The sequence below is a fragment of the Theropithecus gelada genome, chromosome 9, assembly GCF_003255815.1.
Source record: "Theropithecus gelada isolate Dixy chromosome 9, Tgel_1.0, whole genome shotgun sequence".
Taxonomy (NCBI): domain Eukaryota; kingdom Metazoa; phylum Chordata; class Mammalia; order Primates; family Cercopithecidae; genus Theropithecus; species Theropithecus gelada.
In genome coordinates, this window is record NC_037677.1 from 123,073,520 (window position 1) to 123,090,757 (window position 17,238).

The 17,238-nt window shown below is 43.8% G+C and overlaps 1 protein-coding gene across 5 annotated transcripts in view; it reads right to left on the reverse strand.

The window, feature by feature from the left end:
* Positions 1–17,238, reverse strand: part of C9H10orf90 (chromosome 9 C10orf90 homolog) — a 244,944-nt gene that overhangs the window by 90,750 nt on the left and 136,956 nt on the right. Inside the window, exon 1 of one of the 5 annotated variants that reach the window (XM_025396660.1) lies at positions 3,459–3,651. The exons of 3 other annotated variants lie outside the window; for them this stretch is intronic. In XM_025396660.1, coding sequence (XP_025252445.1) covers positions 3,459–3,480 — 22 coding nt within the window. In that variant the 5' untranslated portion in view covers positions 3,481–3,651. Of the gene's footprint in view, positions 1–2,278; positions 3,020–3,458; positions 3,652–17,238 lie in introns of those variants that run through there. One more of the 5 variants, XM_025396659.1, reaches the window with a different exon arrangement.

Consider the following 17,238-nt stretch of genomic DNA (forward strand, 5'->3'; position numbering starts at 1 on the left):
ATTGCTTGAACCCACGAGGTGGAGGTTGCAGTGAGCTGAGATCATGTCATTGCACTCTAGCCTGGCAACAGAGTGACACTCCCTCTCAAAAAAAAAAAAAAAAAAAAAAGGAGTACAAAGGTCAGGACAGCTCTGCCTTTTATGCTCCAGAGCAAAAACCAAAGGCCTGACTTCACCTGACATCCTTGTTTGGCTCTTCCCCCTTCCTTATCAGGTTTCCCTCACTCTTCTGTGGTTCTTATCCTGAAGAACAGCCCAACCCCACTGCCCTCAGGCTCTGCCCCTCAGAAACCTTACCCGAGACAGGGTCCTCCCTGTATTGCTGCTCAACAGCGAGGGCTCCCAAAATGTGGTCCCCAGACCAGCAGCATCCACACGATGGGGGCACTTGTTAGAAATTCACATTCTTGTGTCTCACCTACTGCCCTGCAGACCTAGCAAATGAGGAGTTTTGAGGAGGTTCAGCCCTATGCTTTAGCAAGCATTCCCGGACATTTGGCACAGCCCACATCCAGGAGTGCTTGTTGATCTAAGACAACTTAAGACATCTTTTACAGATGGTGAGTCTGAAGCCCCAGAAGAGAATCATAATGCTTTGATTCGAAAACCACTCCATGACTTTTAGAAAAATCACACCTAGTCTGTGGGCATGGGAATCTCAATGAGGCTTTTCATCAATGGTTTCACTTCAAACAAAACTGTCATAGAAAAAAAAAAAAAAAAGTCATGAGAGCCAGCATGCTTTTATTTTGAAAGTAATTAAAAACCAGCCCAATTAGCCCCCCAAAGTTATTGCTGGTTTATGACTCACTTGTGTTTGCTACCCAGGACGCGGGCCCTCTGTACCCAGAGAATGTGTGTGTTCACTAGTAGGTGCCAAGAGCTCTTCTCTCCTAAGATGATTGGAAGGATTGCATCCGCTGCTATCTCCATCAGCCTGAACCACACATCCAAAACCATTACCCGCTTTGAGCACCTTCCCAGAGGCTACAACCACCATGAATGAACATACCACAAGGCCCTGAGTCAAGCACTTGAGAATCCCGGTTTCCTGCCTGGAGGATGGTGTAAGTTTCAGCAACGGAATTCCACTGAGCAGGAATTTAGGCAGTGCTCAGGGCGTGTGGGGCCCTGAGCTGAGAGATAAAGGTATGCTCTCTTTTTCCAGCAACTCTAAGAGAAAGTCACGGCTTTGCTATCCCTGGCCTTAATAAGCCACAGACAGAGCCCTTCTAGCAGAGGGAACCAGGAAAAGTTGGTGGGAGGGAGGAGACGCTTGACATGGCCTTGTCAGATGGGGTTGGGTTTAGACACAGGTGAACGGAGTGGAGAGGGATCGTGGCACAGCCCAAGCCACAGTCAAACGGAAAGGCAGGAATGGCTTAAGATAAAGTATAAAAGCAGAAAAGTCTAGCTTATTTGGAGAATAGCAAGTAGAATATTGGGTGAATCATAGAATATGGTTAAAAATTATGTCCAATTCCAATCTGTTGCCCAATACTGCTTGGCTTGTCTCTACAAAAGTAGCAGACAAGCACCATCACATATTGCCTCGTGAATTGATCCACCCAAGAAATGTGCAAATGGCAAATGCCCAGAGGCCTTCAGTCTGTTTAATAATTACACTTACTCTCCTACCTACATCATTAGCGTCAGAGGCAGGGAAGGGACACTCAAATTCTTACTTCTTGGGTTTTTACATGCCTTCTCTTATTTCTAGTCTTATGGAAGTCAAGGTTTATTCTGAATTTTCACCATCCTTTTAACGATACTCCTTGTTAATATTTTAAAACAGATGTTTCTCTGAGAGAACCACTTTTCAGCTTTAAATTCAGCTAATCATCTCGGTGTGATTCGATGCTATTGACTACCCAGTTTCTCCGGGAAGTCTTCCTGTCTTCGACTTCTCGTCTCGTCTTTTTCCTCTTGGCTACTGTATCTTACTTTCTTTTGGGGGTTCTCTCCTTGACATTCCTCTGTCCTGCCTTTGTGCCCTCTTCGCAAACCTGAGGGACCAATCCAGCCAAGGAGAGGCCGGATCCCCTCCGTGAGCACCGCCTCAGAGCCAGCTGCCTCCAAGTCGCCTCAAACAGCTTTTGCAAAAGGAAACCAACCACGCCCCTTCATGGTTCTCCGTCCCTTCTTCCTCCTATGTCATCGCCTTGGCCAGTGGCCGAGCAAAAACCAAAGGCCTGACTTCATCTGAGGCAACATCCTCCTCACCCTCCCGCTGTCCTCACTGGAAACAGAGGCGCCCACTCCACACCCTCCTCCTCACCTCCAACATCCAACTGAAAGCCAAGGCCAAGGCCGTTTGCTCCTGAGAGAAAGGCTGTGTTCCATTGCATCAGTTCACCTCCCTGCCCTGCTGGTGTCAGCAAGGTCACAATCAAGCTGGTGACCCCACCAGCCTTATCTCCCAGCTGGTCCTGCCAAACCTTCTTGACATTGCCAGTGTGTGACTGTGAAGGCCACATGGTCCTTCAAAAACTCAAATGCAAGGGACGTGTTTCTCCCCAAGAAAAGGTACAAAATCGAAGCACACATGTAGAGGGACCCTGGGAGTTCAAGGAGCTCAGGTTAGAAATCCTTAAACCCAGTCTGCTTCCCACAGGTGGCTGGCTTGATGACCGTGAGTGCTGCCTTCACCTTTGCCCCCACTGGGCTAACTCCTAACTCCTCACCGGTGACATGGCTCAAGATCGCTTCTCTTAGAAGGACGTCCCGATCCGCTGCTACCCCACATGGCCCCCAAGCTGGACTGGAGCCTGCATTCGTCCCCAGGACTTCCATGAAAAGTGACTGCAAAGGGAACAGCTGGATACAACAGGGATTTACTGCCTCCCAGTTCTGGAGGCCAGAAATCCAGGTGTCAGGACCGTGTTCCCTCTGAAGGCCCTAGGGGAGGACCCTTCCTTGCCCTTCCCAGTGTCCCATGGTCGCTGGCATCCTCTGTGTCCCTTGGCTTGGGACAGCCCCTCTCTAATCTCTGCCTCCACCTGTACATGGCCATCTTCCCTGGTTGTGCGTCCAAAACTCTCTCCTTTATAAAGACACCAGTCATTGGATGTAAGGCCCACCCTACTCCAGCGTGACCTCATCTTAACTCCATGACGTCTGCCAAGGTCCTTATCCAAATGGCCCTTATCCCAATAAGGTCACATTCACAGGTATCAGGGGTTAGACCTGGAACATATCCTTTTCAGAACACTATTCAGCCAGCCCACACCAGCACCCCCGACAGGCGCTACCGTGCATCCTTTTCATGCTGTTGTGTAATGATCTGTTCCTGAGTATCTCCCCAAGTTAGCCCAGGTCTTTAGAGATACCTGGTTCATCTCCTTTCCCCTGGGGCCTCACACAGTACTGGGCCCAGAAGACACTCAGTGTGGACAGAATGAACAGATTACTTTATATTTTAATAAGGGTTATATCTGTGGGAATGAATTAGAACGTACCTTCTCCAGACAGTTTGAGCATATTCTACTGAGGTTTCAAAGCCATTTTACTCAGTCTCAAAGGTCTTTTAATGACAAGGATGCATTTGGCTAAATGAAAGAAAAAAATGGCCACAGTTTACCTCTGTAACTAGGCTCAGAATGAGTCAGGCTTCCACCTTCCAGCCTCAGCCAAAGAATCTCAAAGCTCTATGTGTGATGAAGTCACCGGAATGTTTACAGGGCAACCATGGGAGGGGGCATACAAGCCCACCTTGTGACATTTCTCGTTAGCAGCAATCATCTCTTTGGTGTTTACATCTGAGGCTTCTTTGACGAGTAAAACAAGTTTGCATGAGAGTTATTTAAAAGTTTTCTTAGTATTAAAATATATCCAGATAACATCACACTGGTGATTAGTCTACTTGTTACCAATTTTTTTTACAAACGGTTTATATAGAAAATTGAGCAATATAAAAATTTACCATGCAAGCTCTTATAAGAATGATTGGTTTTCAATCTAATGAAATATCTGACACTAAATTATAATGAGCATTGTTTTATAATTTATACCCAACCAAATTTGAGGTAGCTTATAGTTAATAATGCAGTTTAAAAACAGTAAAACAAACTGATTTTTTTAAAAAAGAAAAAAAAAAAAAGCACATAATGAGCTGGAGAAGTCACTGAATCAAACTCAAAAACCTGGGCTAAAGATGGCACTGGCAGCTGGGTGCGGTGGCTCACGCCTGTAATCCCAGCACTTTGTGGAGGCCGAGGTGGGCAGATCACCTAAGGCCAGAAGTTCGAGACCAGCCTGACCAACATGGAGAAACCCCATTTCTACTAAAAGTACAAAATTAGTCAGGCATGGTGACGCATGCCTGTAATCCCAGCTACTTGGGAGGCTGAGACAGGAGAATTGCTTGAACCCGGGAGGCGGAGGTTGCGGTGAGCCAAGATCGTGCCATTGCACTCCGGCCTGGGCAACAAGAGCAAAACTGCATTTCAAAAACAAACAAAAAGAAAAAGAGAGACAGCACTGGCACAGATGAATCACAATGACAGGGTGAGTTCCCCCCTGCCGAAGTAAAGAGGAAATGTGAGAAATTGCATAACTTATTGCCTTTCCAATGAAATACACCATTTTATAAGGCGAGCAGTTTTTATTTCCTAGGATAAAGCCTGGGTCATTATATAAATGCACAGTGGCTTTGTAAGCCGTTTCACAAACACAAGACAAATGGAAATTTCACTGGATAATCCCAAGCCCCTTGCGTCTGGTCAGGGTCTCCGTCACATCATAATGGCTAAAACGCATTGCACATTTATCGTGAGCCACACACCTGCTAAACACTGGTCAGGTGTTATCTCCTTTAATGGAAGAAATGACCTTGTGGGGAGGGCACTATGACTACTCATTTTACAGATGAGGAAGTTGAGCTCCATTTATGTCTCTTACAAGGTGTCACCCCTCCCGTAAGACTAAAGCTGCGAGTTTGCAATATGAATAATCACTGTACATGATTAGGAGAAGGCAAAAGTAGAGCTGCTTGAGTTTTGACACCTGGTCCAGGTTGACGCTTGGTGCCACCACATTTTAATGCTGTCTAACCTTGGATGAACCATGTAACCTCCTTGCCTCTGTTTGTTCCTCTGTAAGAGAGAGGCTGGCATAGGCTTTGTTGGGCTGGGAATCATTAAATGAGGCAAATAAAGGTTTTCATGGGCTCAGCACAGTGCTGTCACAGAACGGGCCCTCAAAAAACAATGTGTTATTAGCCACAGTTTTACACATAATTTTCATCTCTCTCAGAAAATTATGGGTTATAATGAAGACATTGTAAAATCCTATTCTGCTGAATTTTGTAGTCACTTGGGCTCTAGCTGAATCTGAGACCCGTGGAGTGTGAAGCACGGTCCTCTGGCCCATGGCAGCCGGGGTGGGGTGCTCCAGCTTCGCTTTCCCTGTGGCTGGAGTGTGGGTATCTCCTGGCGACAGAGCAGGAGCACCAGCCTCAAGGATGATAATGACAACCAAATACAATAATGCACATGTAAGCACCCCGCTCATGGGTACCACATCGATGTGATCAAGCCAGTATCTCAGAGCCGCAAACATTTACGGACAAAATAGCATGTTTGAGGGCCTGAGTTGGGTCCTGAGATAGCAACGATGCAGAGAACACAGGAATCCCTGCCTTGGAAGAACTCACAGTCTAATGGGGAGATGACACACATAAAGAGATATATCCATGCAATGTGGATCTGACCATTTTCTTTTCTCTCATGAGTTGTCTCGTGTTTTGATACGCGTGGTAAAATACACATAAAATGTACCATGTTCATTATTTCTAAGTGTGCAGTGGTATTAAGTACTTTCCTAACATGCAAGAGTTACCATCATCCATCTCCAGAACTCTTTAACCTGCAAAATGGAAACTCTCTCCCCATTAAACACTAACTCCCCCTTCCTACCTTCCCCCAGCCCTTAACAACCACTGTTCTACTGTCTATTCCTACAAATTTGCCTACTCTAGGAACCTTATACAAATGGAATCATACAGTATTTGCCTTTGTGTGGCTTATTTCACTTAGCATGTCTTCAAGGTTCATCCGTGTTGTAGCATATGTCAGAATTTCCTTCCTTTTTAAGGATAAATGATATGCTATTGAATGTATATCCTACAATGTCCATATCCCTACATCTGTCAGTGGACACTAGTCGCCACTTAGCTATTGCAAATAATGCTGCAATGAACATGGTTGTACAAACGTGTATCCAAGTCCCTGATTTCAATTCCTTCTTAAGAATTGTATTTTGCCTTTCATTCTATAGTTCTTGATCTTATTCTATAATATTTTCTTAGCACAAACTAGTTCTTGTTTTGAGCGGTAGGTGGGGGTGGCAAGGAGATAGATCTATGGATAGATAAATTTGGTAGTAATCTTAAAACCATCCTTAAAAACATTCCTTCCTCCCTTCATGACCACATGAGCAGAGGTAGCAGGATATAAGAATGAGGGTCTTGTTTTCAGACCTTGATGGACATAAGCAGTTAGACACAGGTGGTCTCTGTTGTGTAACTCAAACACCTTCAATGTGGACATCAATGTGACAGGAAGAGGAGGCACTCTCCTCTCAGAAAGATTCCAGAGCTGGGAGGCAGCCCAGGTCAGGGAGAACTGAGACCTGGGTAGCAGGGACAGGAATTCTGTTGGGAAGACCAAGAAATGCACAGCCTCACCTAAGCAGAGAGTCAGGGCTTAGGCACCAAGAATGCACTGGGAGAAGTTGAAAGATCACAAGTTAGTCCCCATTTGGGGAGCCTTAGTAGGACACAGCATGATATGCTGAGAAGAGTCCAGACAGCAAGGACACTAGGCTCCAGATCCCACCTGGCCACTCAGCCATGTCAGCCTCTCCTCTGGACTCAGCTTCCTCTTCTGCAAGGCAAGGAGTGCACGGACCTGTATGACCCCTAGGGTGCCATCTAGCTCTGCCATGAGGGCTTCTCCTACAAGAGCTGGGGGCCATTGAGAGACAGTGCATGTGAGAGGGAGGCAGTCTCCATTAGCTTGCTTCTCTCATTAAGTGGAAAATGCCATCATTTTCATCACTATGTACTCCCTCCTTTGTCAAGCTCACTGAACAAGAACCGTTATTACATAGTATTGAAAGTCACAGTGTGGTTTGATTTCAGAGGAGACCGTTTCTGCCCTTGCAGGTGGGTGGCAGAAAATTGGGATGCTTCTGTGGACAACAGTGGCCAGAAAGAGACACCACCCCCAACTGCCACCCCAACCGCCACCCCAGCTTCCCCCTAAGAAAGATCCATGCTACAACAGGGTCCCAATTACCAGACTCATTAGCCAGGCGACTTTCTGTAGGATGAGCAAGGATGAATTATTTGCTTTTAGTTCAGGACTGGTGAACAAGCAACCCACCAGGAAGAAAAATGGGACATCTTTGAAACTTCCTGCAAAAGAGGACCTGGAGGTGCCTTCAGCCCACTGCAAAGCCACACACTTCAGTGAGACCAAAGAACTTGTCAGCTCAGGTTCTTTCATTAACAGACAGATTCATTATGTAAACAAGACACAAAAATATTTTCCTAAGATGTCGGGATGGGTTTCCTCTCCTTCCCCAGCAGCAACGTGACTCTTGTTTGTGGGACTGTGAGCCTTCTTGTTTCTCATCTGTCCGGCTGAATTGGCCAGAGCAGAATGTCTGGAGCCCGGAGCTGGAGCCCACAGAAATGATTACAGGCTCCGCTGTGAGCTGGACAAATGAGGTTGGGGCAGCATCTGAAAGCCCAAGTCATAAATCTCTCATTATAAGAGCCATTAGCCACACACTGCACACCAGGGGTCTAGAGAGCCACTGTCACTGGACCCGGTCCGAGAGCCCAGCATCAAAGGAAAAACCCAGGCTCAAGATGCTCACACCACTGCCATTATCCTGTGTCCCCACTTAGAAAACCAAAGTGGCCTCGCTACAGAACTCTCCAGTGGCTTATCAGCAACGCTAGACAATTAGAACAAGGCTGTTCTTCTCCCAGGGGTGGGTTTTGTTTCGAGTTCTTTGGCTCTTTGTTTTTGCTGTTGCTGTTTAATGGAGCGAGGAGCCCTGCACTCCCTGTGTTATTCCCTGCTGTATAGCAGACCTTCAATTCAGGCAAGATCAGGGAAACTGTCCTCTTAAATGGGTAGGCACCTAAGAATCCAAAGCTGCCTAAATAGCTTGTCCACACCTGCCACAACCAAAAATAAATAAATAAATAAATAAATAAAGAAGCAGCAGAGGCAAAGAGGGGCAGGGCTCTCCAGAGAGGCCCCAGCTAAGAAGTTGCAGAGTCAGGCTCCCTCAGTCAAGTCTAAGAGAGGCCCCAGGTCTCTGACTTTTAGTCCCATTCTCTCCTAACCACAGCCCTTCCTGCTGGGCTGAGATGATCTCTCCTCTCTCTGCAATTGACTTTTCTTTTTTTTTTTTTTTTTTTTGAGACGGACTCTTGCTCTGTCGCCCAGGTAGGAGTGGCACAATCTCGGCTCACTGCAAGCTCCGCCTCCCAGGTTCACGCCATTCTCCTGCCTCAGCCTCCCAAGTAGCTGGGACTACAGGCACCTGCCACCACGCCCGGCTAATTTTTTGTATTTTTAGTAGAGATGGGGTTTCACCGTGTTAGCCAGGATGGTCTCGATCTCCTGACCTCGTAATCTGCCCGCCTCGGCCTCCCAAAGTGCTGGGATTACAGGTGTGAGTCACGGCGCTCAGCAGACTAATTTTTTTAATAACAGCTTTATTGAGATATAATTTACATACCATACAGTTTACCCTTTTAAAGTACACAATTCAGTGTTTTTTGTATATTCACCAAGTTGTGCAACCATCACCTAATTCCAGAACATTTTCATCATCCCCAAAAGAATTCCCATACCTGTTAGTAGCACTCCTCATGATCCCTTCACCCCAGCACCTGGCAACCACTCATCTACTGTCTCTCTCTGGATTTATCCATTCTGGACATAGCCTATAAATTGCATCATATAATATGTGGCCTTTTATTTCTGGCTTCTTCTGCTTATCTTAATGCTTTCAAGTTTCATCTATGTTGTAACACGTATCAAGACATCCTTGCTTCTTAACGCTGAATAATATTCCAGGGCATAGGTGGACCACATATGTTGCATCTCTTCAACAGCTGATGGACATTTGCGTTGTTCCCACTTTGGGGTCATAATACTACTATTGCGAAAATTCATGCACAAGCTTTTGAGTGGATATATGTGTTCTATTCTCATATATACCTAGGAGTGGAATTGCTGGGTCGTATGATCACACCACGTTTAAATTTGAGGAACTGCCAAACTGTTTCCCAAAATGTACCATTTTACATTCCCACTAGCGATGTATGAGGGTTTCACTATTCCCCAGCCTTCCTCACCGTTGTTATTGTCCATCTTTTGGATTATGGCCAATCTAGTGGGTGTGAAGTGGTATCTCATTATGGTTTTGATCTCCATTTCCCTAATGGCTAATGATATGGAGCATCTTTTCACGTGCTTATTGGCCATTTACATTTCTTCTTTGGAAAAATGTCTTTCCAGATCCTTTGCTCATTTTATAACTGGGTTGTTTGTCTTTTCTTAGGATTTCTGGGGAAAAGATGCTTAGTGACGCCTCCCTACCCCTGCCAATGAGTGAAAGAAGCAGTGACGATTCTCAGACTCCGTAAGGCAGCATCTCGTATCTATGTACCTTTAATGTCAGAGACATTTCTGTCATTTCTGACATGGGGGCTAAGAGAATGTTCTTTGGAGTCCCACAGACATGGGTTTGAATCTAGTTTGGTCACTTATAAAATCTGTGACTTAGAAGTCACCTGACTTCTCTAGACCTCAGCTTCCCCATCTGCAAAGCAGGGATTGTGATGTCTATTTCATCAGATTATGAGAGCTAAGGAAGAAGACACATAGAAAGCCTTTAGCACACTGCCTGGCATGTAGGAAGCACGTAATACAATTTAGTTTTTATTTATCCAGCAAATATTTATATAGCATTGACCACGGGCCAGGCATTGGTCTAGGCATCAAAGTCACAGCAATGAGCAAAACAGCCAGAAAAGGCTCTGCCCTCACGGAGCTTACATGTAGTTAACTTTCTTTAAAAAGTTAATGATGCTAGTTACTATTATAATTTAACATTTTTACTGTTGATTGCAAAATAAGTACCAGCTCATCAGAAACCAGAAACTAGGAAGACAAGATAAAGGAAGTTTCACTAATGAACTTGAACTTTACAGAGAGACAAAGCATTAGCTTCAGTAATTACAGCTCTCCTGCCAGGCCCCAGTGTGGCCTTTCCTTCCTTTCTGCTTGTAGAGAGAGATGGGGAAGGAGAGGTGCTTGAGAAGCCATAGACTGCGGGTCCACCAGGTCTCAGGAACGGAAAAAAAAGGAGCAAACACCAGATTTAGCATTTCCAGATATCTAGACAAAGAGAGAGATCATATGTACCAATAAATATACTTACTAATCTTGGGGAGTTTTGCAAGCATAAAAATAATTTTTTAAGTGTAAAAGAAATAAATGAGAAGAGTGTGTGGCAAGAAAGAGCAAGGAATGAACCTCTTGATGCTTGAAAAACTGGTCCAACAGGGCTGGGTGGGGCTGAACATGAGACTGATTAACAGGAAAACTGCTAGCCTAGGCTAAAGAACGCTTCTGAAGCGTGGTGGTGAAACTCATTTGAGTAAATGAGGTCCTGAGATCACGAGAAACACTGTTCTACTTAGAGGTCAGCAAGTCTGCAGTGGCAACGCTCGGCCAAACCGTGCTCAAGGCCAGCTCCATCACAGCCCAGCAGTGGGAGCCAAGTGAGTCACTTACCTCCTCTTGGTTTCCTCATCTGCAAAATGGGCTCAACAACCCTGATCCCATCTGGACCTGAGGCTGGACTCTCAGGTCCTTCTTAGAGGACATTCTCACAGCCTGCAATGCTGATTCTCAGCTCACTGCAGGGTTCTCTGTGCGCCAGACAACAGCAGCCTCTTTGTGTGTGTAAAGGGGAGGGGATATGTCAAATCTGAGTAGACAGCAGTATCAATGACTGCCATTTGGAGAAAAGTAGATCTATAAATGTAGATGTAGCCAGGGATCTGCCGTATCAGATATCAAAACTTATTATGAAGGCAAGAAGAAAGGTAAGTCATCGCTACAGAAATAAACAAAAATGGGCTAGTGGAAAAGAAAGAATAAGGAACCCAAAAAGAGACGCTCACATATATGGATGTGAAAAATAATGAGGTGAGACTATCCGTCAGTGGATATACACAATAAACACAACATTTTACAAACTACAATAAATGATGCTGGGACAATTAGCTACCATTATTTTAAAAACCAAAATTAGACATCTTTTCCTTACCATACCTACAAATCAACTCCAGATAATCTAAAAACTGAAATGTAAAAGGTAAAACTTTAAAACATTTCTTTAAAGATAAAATAGTTAATATTTTCATGATCCTGAATAGGAAAGGATATCTTTAGAATATTCCCAAAGACAAACACTATTAAATAAAAGTTTGATAATTTCAATTATTTTTAATGTAATAATTGCTGATCATCAAAAGATTCCATAAAGAGAGGAGGTGAGCCACAATTTAGAAGAAGATATTTGTAACCCATATAACAGACAAAGGGTTATTATGGTGATTTAAAACTAATTTTAAAACCCCCATAAATTAATTTGAGAAAGACCAGCAACCCAATGGAAAAATAGACAAAGACAAAATAGGCATTTCTCAGTAGAATCATATTTTCCCCAAGCAACTGAAGAGATATTCCACCTCATTAGTAAAGAGAGAAAGGCAAAATAAAATGACAATAAGAGACCATTTCGCATCTACCCAGATTGGCAAAAAATCAGTGGTATTAAATACTGGTGAGGATGTCAGACATCAGAGGCTCCCACGTATGATAAGTGAGCACAACTAATATGATCACTATGAAGAGCAACCTCATCAACAGAAAGATGCAAATACCTAACACCTAGCAATTCTGCTCTTACTCACAATATTTCATCAAAATCTAACACTTCATTGATTATAAGATGTGCCATTTAAAAATGTATCATCAAGGAATAAAAAGCTGCTAATTATACTCTAAGATGTCATTAATTTTAATACATATTCTGGTCTCAGAGATATTAAAATGTAAAAAAATGCATCTTAAACTAAATGAAATATAGTATGTACATTTTAAAACCTCTTGTACATTTGCACTGGGATATATAAGACTGTTTATTGCATCGATTTTTAATGGTGTCAAAAAAAGCTCCTGAAAACAACAAAAAAATGTTCTTTGACAAGATAATTTATAAACAGTGAAATATTCAACTATCTAGCAGTGAAAATGAATAAACTATAGGTGTGCACATTAACATGGATGAGAAAAAGCAAACCAAAATAAGAGTGGAAACAGAAAATAAGCAATAAAACAGAAATGATGGAAAAACTTAACAAAGTTAAAAGGCAGTTCTAAAAAAAAAGCACAAATCAGTCTAGAAAAAAATTTAAAACACACAGAAATTTCTATTGTCAGGAATAAGAGAGACATTATTACTGCAGAGACTATAGACATGAAAAGGATAAGAGAATATTATGAATAACTTTCATGTGAATAAATTCAACTTAGAAAAAAATAAACAAATTGCTTGAAAAAAATACCTTACCAAAATGATATAATATGAAACAGAAAGTATGAAGACCCCTATATCTATTAAAGAATTGACCCATTATCAAAAATCTTCTCATAAAGAACATGCCAGGTCCAGGTAGCTTCACTGGAGACAAGAAAATGAAAGGGATAGAATGAGATAGAATGAGAAGGAAGAAACCAAACCTAGCCAAGGCAGCCTGCAGGCACATGTGGGAAAAATGAACTCTATCAAACATTTCAGGAAGAAGACATTCCAACCCTATAAAACATAAGAAAATAAAGGAGGCTAGCAAAAGCCAAACTGCAAAACCTGATAAAGAGATTACCAAAAAACAAAACCAAAAAAGCAAAACAGAGAGAGGGAGGAAGGAAGAATGAAAATTACTGATTAGGCTGGGCACAGTGGCTCACGCCTGTAATCCCAGCACTTTGGGAGGCTGACGCAGGTGGATCATTTGAGGCCAGGAGTTCAAGACCAGCCTGGCCAACATGGTGAAACCCCGTCTCTACTAAAAATACAAAAATTAGTTGGGTGTGGTGGCGGGCGCCTGTAATCCCAGCTACTCGGGAGGCTGAGGTAGGAGAATATCTTGAACCCAGGAGGCAGGATCCAAGCTGAGATCACATCACTGCATTCCAGCCTGGGCAAAAGAGTGAGACTCCATCTCAAAATAATAATAATAATAATAATAATAATAGTAATAATAAATAAAAAAAGAAAAGAAAAAAGAAAATTACAGATCAAATATGTCTCATGAACATAGACCAACAGCTCTCAGCTGGGGTTGATTTTGCTGCCCAGGGTACATTTGGCTATGTCTGGAGACATTTATGGTTGTCACCCTTGGTGGGAGAGTGCAGCTGGCATTGGTGGGTAGATGTTAAAGCAATCAGGGGTGCTGCAAAACCCCAGGGGATGCATGGGACAGCCCCATGACAAAGGATTGCCAGGCCCAAAGTGTCAACATTTCTGAGGATGAGAAACCCTGACAAAGACACAAAAAGCCTTAACAAAAGATCAGAAATAAAATTCAACAATGTATAAACAAGGTATATTTATCCTGACCAAGTAGAGTTTATCCCAGGAACGGTGCTGGAACAACTGGATATTCCACTGAAAAATAATATACCTCAACTCTTACCTCAAATGATTCACAAAAATTAACTTGAACAAAGCACAGACCTAGCTCTAACATTAAAACTATAAGGCTTTTAGAAGAAAATAGAGCAGGATATCTTTGTAAACTAGGAGGAGGCAAAGTTTTCTTGCACCCAGAAAGTAACAACTATAAAAGAAAAAGAAGGTAAATTAGACTGCATTAGAGTTTAAAACTTCTACTCATAAGGAGAAACTGTTAAGAAAATAAAAAGGGAAGCCACAGACTGGGATAAAATATTTGCAAACCATATTTCTGACAAAGGACAGATATCCGGAATATATAATGAACCCCTACAATTTGATAATAAAAAGACAACCAACCCAATATAAAATGGAGTTACCGAATATTTAACTACCCTCACTGGGTTGGAAATCATACACATTTGGCTAGTTTCTGGGTACCTGTATATAACGTATAAACTCAGGCAGTTGCCCCCCACATCCAGGGCAATGAACTCCCCGGTCATATACAACTTAGCTCTGGAGTTAGGATGGACCTCCGCCTTTTACAGATATGCCGCCAGCCTGCCAGGGCTGTCTGGTTTTCTTCCATCTCATTGCATCTCAGCCTGCCATGTCCCTAACTTGACCTATGGCTCTATCTGTGGATAATGAGTAACTTTATGATGATCCTCTTGGGAGTACTCAAATGTTCAGAGTGTAAACTGTCTCCTCATGGTAAATGTGACCCTCTAAGAGGCCACAGAGGCTGGGGTCTGAGGCCCTGATTCCAGTGGCTGGCATCACAACTGCATCTTTCTCCCATTCCCTACCCTGTTTCTTGGCCCCAGAAACCTCAGAGAAGACAGCTCCCTCATGGTCTCTGAGCTTTGGCCAGTGGGTTTTACGGAGCTTGATCAAAGTGGCATCACTCTCAAATGAACCCCTGATAAGTAAGGTTTGGACTCATGTAAAGAGCGAGCACAAAACAAGTGTTTTCAAAAATCTAAAATAAAATAAAAGCTTGCTACTGCATTATTAAGCCTCACATCAACCCAGTGGGACTTTCAATAGTATACGTGTGGGCTTCTCTCTTGGCTTCATAGATAATATGCTTGTGCTTGAATCTCTTCCCAGCCATATCATACATATTTTAGCCCTGAAAACTTAAGATCAAGGTGATAGCATTCCTAAGTTCCTTGAATACAGAAGTCAGTCCAGTCCATTTAAACTCAAGGAAATCTGTCTTATTCAAAAACCAGCTCAAATTGTTTCAGAACTTTTTGTCCCTGGACAAAACAAACCAGTCCTGTTTTCAGGGCACATTGTATTGTAGCAATTGGGTGATTGCATGGTCATTCCCCTGGATGGGCTGTAGCCCTCTTGGGGACAGGAGCCCCCACCTTTGAGTCCTCATTGCCTAATTCTGGACATGGGGAAATAACAAGGAGCTCAGACAGTAAAAGGACCCGAGGCCAGGTTTGATTTCAGTCAAGTTAACCCCTCAGAGCCTGTGTCCTGTCTGTGAAATGAGAATACATGTCACACTCACTTTAGGGAATTGTTTAATGCATGAAAAGCTCTTAGCACAAGTGCCTGGCACATTGCAGAAGCTAAGAAGTGGCAGCTGCCAGTAGGTATGAGAGCTAATTAAATGTTTGCTGAACTGGGCTGAATTACAAATGCTGGATCTTCAGGAGTGGACCCAATCCAGAGTGTTCAGGTGGCACCTTGCCATTGAGACCAGGAACCCTGTGTGAGATGGGGCCACATTAGAACAAAGCCTCCAAAACTGCTGTACACATAGAGAAGAGGGAGGAGGAGACGAGAGGATCCATTATGAGAGGGAGGAATCTGCTCTTCCCTGTCCTTTTGTCCTCCCTTGGAACTGCCAGCCCTGCATGTGCCCTCAGGCTGAGGATTTCATCTTGCCCTGATGAGTTCAGCTTCCCTTGAGAACCCTCTGCATTACACAGCCAGGGTGCAGAACCCACCTCCAACAGTGAGGCTGCAGAGCGTACCTGCTTGTGCCAAACTCAGGTTCCTTGGCTGCTCGTACTCTGTGCTTCCAATGTGGGCCTCAGAACTCCTATGCTCTGTGTCCAAACGACTTCTCTGGATTTGCCACTTAAGAATTTCTGGTCATCTCTTCCCTGCCGTTTCAGTTTCTCTGGTGTCAATGCCTGCCATTTTTCATGGTGCCTCTGCTCTTAGAGTTGTAAGTGGACATCTTTCTCTCCAATTCTCTTAGTCCTTAGGATCTGTCTGAAAGATTTTTTTCCCAAAAGAGGCTTCTGCAGTGTTTGGGTGACCTGGTCTCTCCTTTCATGGGAGTATCATTGGTGTCATTGAGCAAGATCCAAGAAGCACATCCACCACTTCCACGATGTCTACAGAAAAAGCTCTGCCACATCCTTCTTCCATTTCCAAAGGAAGAGAAGATGATATCACCACTGGGTCTGTGCCACCTTCATTTCTCTATGCAGTATGTCAGAAATCTGGAAATGGACTCTGGGTTTGCCTGTTTCTTCTGCTTTCCCTACAGCCTCAGCAAACTGAAGAAATGGGGAACAAGCGGTGGCTTTGGAATCTCTTGCTTCCGCAGAGTGGGAAGATGGCGCTGCCTTTCGATGGACCTGCGAGCTCTGCACCTGTATTTGTGTCTGGTGGCGGCCTCCATGGAGGTCACACTCACTCCATTAGCGCCCTCCTCCTGGCAGCAGTGGGCCACTTCCCACCTCACGCCTTCAGGAGCTGAGACCAAGGTGGTTTGCTCAGAGCATCCGAGACCACACTCGTGAAACAGCCACATATTATCACCCCAGGACATTTTAAAACAGATCCTTGAATATATTGTGAGATTGTGAGAGAAGTATTCACAGTGTAAACTCCTGGTAGCATGGATTCTGATAAATACATATATATACATATATATACACATACATACACACACATACATATATATATATACATGTGTGTGCGTGTACATTTAGAGAGAGAGAGAGATTCACACAAAATTGTAATTTTTTTCATTTTCTAAAAATTTCTTAGATCTCCCCAGTGGAAATAAATGTGGAGAAAAATGGCCATTTCTTCCACAGGTGACAGCAAAGCTCTCTCCTCCGCCTTAGCCAGCTGGGTTTTTCCTTTCTGAACACTCTCATTAGAGAGCACAGCATGGATAACAATGAGCCATAAAACCCCCTGTGAAGCAGAGCTGCCCTTGCACTTACAGCTCAGGCCACGCTAGGAGTGAACACTGGAATCCCCGCTCAGGGTTTCTCTTCTCCAAGAACCGTCTGACATCAGTGCAGAGAGTCCATCATTACGGGGCAGGTGGAGCAGAATCTAGATGTGCACCAAAGTTTTATTCCACCGGTGTGGAAGAAACGGGGTCTCCCAGGGGTCCTCTGTGGCTACGGTGCACTGCATGGGAACAGTGGGCCTCCTCAGACTGGGACAATCAGCTCTGCCGTTGGA